The sequence below is a fragment of the Miscanthus floridulus genome, chromosome 4, assembly GCF_019320115.1.
Source record: "Miscanthus floridulus cultivar M001 chromosome 4, ASM1932011v1, whole genome shotgun sequence".
In the NCBI taxonomy this organism is placed as follows: Eukaryota; Viridiplantae; Streptophyta; class Magnoliopsida; order Poales; family Poaceae; genus Miscanthus; species Miscanthus floridulus.
The window spans coordinates 100,742,695-100,748,079 of record NC_089583.1 but is presented as its reverse complement, the minus strand read 5'-3'; the positions used below and the strand labels follow the sequence as shown (position 1 = coordinate 100,748,079).

Here is a 5,385-nt window from a genome sequence, read left to right as displayed (position 1 = left end):
CTTATGGTGGTAGTTTTGTTGTCGTCTCTTCATGAGGGTATTAGTTTTTTGTTTTTTCTTATTGTGAGATGCTATTTCTCTATTAATATATGTCCGGCATGCTTTTGCCATTAACTTTTTTTTAAAAAAAAACAAATACCAGCACACTGGTTTCAGAATACTGGTCGGTCGCCCGATGACCACTAGCGGCAGCGCTCATCCCAGCGGCGCGGCGGCTGGCAACCAGCGGCCGCGGCAGAGGCGCAAAGCACTGCGCGCGCCGGACAGCTCACCGGCACTGTGGGTTCAAGCTGTCCACACATCAGACAAGCAAAACGTTTGAAACAGAGCACAGTGCACGAAAGGAAGGCTTGCCCTACAGCACCATGCACGTGGAAATCTGCTGACGTCACTACAGCTAGTACTACGGCAGTAGCAGACCTCTCTCGCTGGCCGCCTCCGTTTCTCACGAGCTCACACTCCTCCCGCTGTCCCTGCCCAAATAAACCCGATTCCCAGGCCGCATCACCATCCAAACCCTAGCCACCAACCTTCCATTCCGGCCATCCCATCGACCTGGCGGCGCGAGCGCTTGCTAGCTGGCCCCATTCCCGAATCCCTACGCCCGCCGCCGCCGTATAGAAGTACTCACCGGCGCCGCCTCCATCTCTACAGGTTCGCCGGGGAGCTAGCTAGGGACCTCGGGTTCGTGCTCCTGCTTGCTGCCATCTCGCCGCGTCGATCCCCTCCTCAAGCGAAGCATGGCCTCAGGCTCCAGCTCCCGTGGCCGCGGATCCGGCGCCCGAGGCAGCAGCTCCCGAGCCCGCGCCGCCGAAGCTCCTTCGGCTGATGACGCCGCCCTCCTCGCCCCCCAGCTCAACCCCACGTTCGTGGCTATGTCGGCCGCGGATCTCGTCACCCACCTGAACCACTTCCGCCGCACGGACGACTTCGTCGACGCGGTGCTCGTGTTCGCCGCGCGCGAGCGCAGGCTTGCCGAGGCTGAGGACTTTGCCCGTGCGGCCGACGAGCACATGGACAGCCTTCTGGATGAGATCCGGGCGCGCGACTACAGCGCCCTCGAGGCGCAGGCTAAGATCCGCCGGGCCGCCGAGACGGAGGCGGCGCTGCGGGCCAAGATCAGCCGCGCCGCCGAGACGGAGGCGGCTCTGCGGGCCAAGATCAGCCGGGCCACCGAGACGGAAGCGGCGCTGCGGGCCAAGATCCGCACGCTGCAGCTTGGTGCCGCCGCCCTGATCTCGTCCGGTATCGGCGGGCGAGGCCTCACGCAGCAGGCTGCAGGTCATGGTCGTGAGCCTGTGCCTCAAGACTTCATCACGATAAGTGATGACGCTACCGGCGTCCAGACCACGGTTACCCAGGGAGAGGTCGGCGACGACGTGCCTATGAAGATGAGGCATGGGGCGCTGAATCGCGCCGCGCCGCACCTCGCTGCTGCTCCGCTGCCTAATGCCGCCGCCCTGATTTCGTCCGGTATCAGCGGGCGCGGCATCACGCAGCAGGCTGCAGGTCATGATCGCGAGCCTGTGCCTCAAGACTGCATCACGGCCAGTGATGACGCCACCGGCGTCCAGACCATGGTCGCCCAGGGAGAGGTCGGCGACGACGTGCCTAAGAAGATGAGGCATGGGGCGCTGAATCGCGCCGCGCCGCACCTCGCTGCTTCTCCGCTGCCTAGTGCCGCAGCCCTGATCTCGTCCGGTATCAGCGGGCGCGGCCTCACGCAGCAGGCTGCAGGTTGCAGTCGCGAGCCTGTGCCTCAAGACTTCATCACGGCAAGTGATGACGCCACCGGCGTCCAGACCATGGTCGCCCAGGGAGAGGTCGGCGACGACGTGCCTATGAAGATGAGGCATGGGGCGCTGAATCGCGCCGCACCGCACCTCGCTGCTGCTCCGCTGCCTAGTGCCGCTGCCCTGATCTCGTCCGGTTCCGGTATCAGCGGGCGCGGCCTCACGCAGCAGGCTGCAGCTGCAGGTCATGGTCGCGAGCCTGTGCCTCAAGATTTCATCACGGCCAGTGATGACGGAGTGGGCTTTGATGACGCCACCGGCGTCCAGACCATGTTCGCCGAGGTCGGGGACAACATGCCAAGACCTAGCCCGCTGAGGAGGATTAGCGCCGCACTCCCAGCTGCTAGCTCGATGCCGGACGAGCTGGCTGAGAGGGCAGTGGAGCGGGTTGTCGTGGACACTAGCCCTGCTGTTCGCAGCAGCCACCAGGTGGCCAAGGTATAAATAGTGTTCGTAGCGGCCACTACAATAGTGGTAGCGGTCCCTTACCGCTGCCGCTATAACTACTGCAAACCGGCACTTTACCGAGTACCGAAAGCTTTGCCGAGTATATTTTATCGGACACTTGGCAAAGATGGCTTTGCCGAGTGTTTTTTTTTCGACGCTCGGCAAAGATGTATTTTGCCAAGTGCCATTTTTCGGCACTCGGCAAAATGCGTCTTTGCCGAGTGCCTTTTTTCTGGCACTCGGCAAAGATGTATTTTGCCGAGTGCCATTTTTTGGCACTCGGCAAAATGCGTCTTTGCCGAGTGCCTTTTTTTGGCACTCGGCAAAGAGGCATTTTGTCGTGTGCATTTTTTTTTGTCCTCGGCAAATCATTTTTTCAAAGCAATTTTTGAGGCCCTAAATGAATTCAAATGAAAAACTTTTCAACTACAAAGTTGTATAACTTCTCAAGATCTACAAAGTTTATTTTGGTCATTTCTTCATTTGACAAAGCGACAATAACGTTGTTCATAAAATCTACATCTCTCATATTAGTTTCATAAAAGTAAAGAGAGATATATAAGATTTGTGAACAATGTTACTAACACTATGTCAGATGAAAAATGACCAAAATAAACTTTGTAGATCTTGAGAAGTTATGAAATTTTGTAGTTGGCAACATTTTGATTTGAAATCATCTTGTCATGCAAAAACGACGTTTGAATTTGAAAATTTTAAAATTTGAATTTTTCAAAAGATCTCGGATGGAAAGACTTCCTAAATGAAAATTGTAGATCTCTAAAAGTTATGAAACTATATAGTTGACAACTTTTTGATTTGAAATCATCTTATCATGCAAAACTACGTTTGAATCTGTCAAATTTGAAATTCGAATTTTTCAAATGACCTCGGATGGAAAAACTTTCCAAATGAAAATTGTAGATCTCAAAAAGTTATGAAACTTTGTAGTTGACCACTTTTTGATTTGAATTCGTTTAGGGCCTCAAACAAGTAATTTACTCTCGGTTTAGTATAATATATGAGGACGATAACGAAATCTAGACACAAGTGGCAGTGTAGTGCAGTGGTAGAGCAGCAGACACGCGAGGGAGAGGTCGTGAGTTCGAATCCCGCTGGTCGCGTTAGCCGCGAATTTTGCGCAAAAAATGCAGCGACTTTGATGGCCGGTGGCGCTGGACGGACGGGCGCTGTCCGGTGGCGGCCTCCCCCGAAAAAAAAATTTGCTATTATATTTGGGTTTTTTCGCATTTTCATTTTGCCGAGTGTAAATATTTGCCGAGTGCTTTTTCGGCACTCGGCAAAGGCTTTGCCGAGTGCCTGACAAAAAGCACTCGACAAAGGCTTCTTTGTCGATTAATTTTTTGCCGAGTGCCCTTTGCCGAGTGCGGCACTCGGCAAAGCCTTTGCCGAGTGTATTTTGGGCTTTGCCGAATGCCGCAGGCACTCAGCAAAGTGCCGGTTTGCAGTACTGTATGATGTAGCGGCTTCTTAGATATAGTGGGTTGGAACTTATCTTTGCTATTTAACGCAGCAAACCGCTATAGAGCGGCCATTATTTCACGTAGCAGTCCGCTATAGCGACCCAAGTATAGAACATAACTAGTTCATTCTTAATTAAAGATATATTTGATCGAGAATCAACTCTTCGAATACAAATAAATATCTATATTTACGCTATGTAAGTTATATGTTTATTAGTTTATTATTAATTTGTATTTAGTCGATTTTTAAAGGTTGAGAAAGTCATTATTTAAGATATACATACACCTAAATTATATGAGGTCATTAGATAATGTTAATGGAACTTAGCGTCCGCTATAGCACCCACTATCCGCAATCCGCTGTATAGACGTTAATCCGCTACAGACCCGCTAACTGCTATTTGTTACCTTGGTGCAGGCAGGAGTGGTGGATTTCCATGGTGTGGTTTTAGAGGCTGTCGCCGGCAAGAGGAAGCAGGAGCCAGCGGCGACATCTGCATCTGAGTACAAGGAGCAACAACCTTTGAAGAAGCAGCCGAAGACTGCCGCGCCGCACCTCGTTGCTGATCCGCTGCCGGACACGCTGATTGATGACGACGAGAGGGCAGCGGAGGAAGTCGCCACAGACGTTCTCAGCTGCAAGGAGGTGGCACAGGGAGACCACGAGGTTTCAGAAGATGTCCTCAGAGCAAGGTACCAAATCTCCTGCTATTATCTGTGTACTCACGTTCAATTTTTTGTTATTTAGCCGGCGGCTATAGCCTGTTACAGCATGGTATTAACTATATTATTAGCCTCGAGAGAACGAACCCTACCACGCTAAATGTCCATAACCGGCTATTAATTTGTTACACTGCATGCCTCAGAGTCACAGCAGGCCGCCGCAAGGTTTCAGAAGAGGAGGCACAGGGAGAAGACGTGGCAGCGAGTCGTCATAGACGTGCGCAAGGGGAACAACAGGCTGCAAGAGCCACCAAGAAGCCTCGTAGGTTCAAGGGGACGTGCTTCTACAATGAGGTTTTCAAAGCCCTCAAGGAGAAAGAGGAGCTTCTCAAAAAAAGGGAGGAGGAGAGGTTTGCCAAGGAAGCTGTTGCCGCTGCATCCAAGCAGCTGCACTGCAGGTGCTGGTGGTCGGATGCACCGTATATGCCCTCAAAGTCTGAGGCTGTGGAGGAGGATGCTGGTGACGATTCACAAAACTGATTGATTGCTAGTGGTATGAAGCATTATGTTGCTTTTCCTATATATTATTATTTCAAAGCAAGGACTTATTAGCTAGTGCAAACCATTTGCATTAGCACTGTTTTCTTTCTCCTATGTTAGGATTGGTACTTAATGTTTTCAACAATGGCCCAAATTGTCTCGAACCCTATTGACGGCCCAAATTGATCTTATATTTTATTCTTGCAATGTTTATTATATTCCCCTTAAATGAAATTTTGTACTATAGATATACTTTTCTTTAACTACTCCATTCGTCCTGGCATGGAATACACAGAGTATTATGACTTCTAAAATATATATATGCTGAAATATAAAGTATTCTATATGCCCATGCTTAAATTTAGCAAAGTTTATTAAAAATGAAACCATAGTTTGAGGAAGAAACTCCTTAATTGGGTTTAATCCGTGGGTACATGTGTCATTTGAGTATATTTTATTAA

At 50.6% G+C, this 5,385-nt stretch overlaps 1 protein-coding gene across 1 annotated transcript; it reads left to right on the top strand.

The window, feature by feature from the left end:
* The first annotated feature begins 740 nt into the window (after positions 1-740).
* Positions 741-4,924, top strand: LOC136548922 (uncharacterized). The gene is made up of 4 exons (XM_066540278.1): positions 741-1,055; positions 1,161-2,231; positions 4,140-4,414; positions 4,588-4,924. Exons 1-4 carry the CDS (start codon positions 741-743, stop codon positions 4,922-4,924), a joined length of 1,998 nt encoding a protein of 665 aa, XP_066396375.1.
* Positions 4,925-5,385: the final 461 nt, after the last annotated feature.

Excerpts from the sequence above, each read along its gene's own strand:
- LOC136548922 (XM_066540278.1), top strand. The coding sequence starts at position 741 with ATGGCCTCAGGCTCCAGCTCCCGTGGCCGCGGATCCGGCGCCCGAGGC. Across the intron at positions 1,056-1,160 it reads TCCGGGCGCGCGACTACAGC|ATCAGCCGGGCCACCGAGAC; the intron begins GCCCTCGAGGCG and ends CTGCGGGCCAAG. Across the intron at positions 2,232-4,139 it reads GCAGCCACCAGGTGGCCAAG|GCAGGAGTGGTGGATTTCCA; the intron begins GTATAAATAGTG and ends ACCTTGGTGCAG.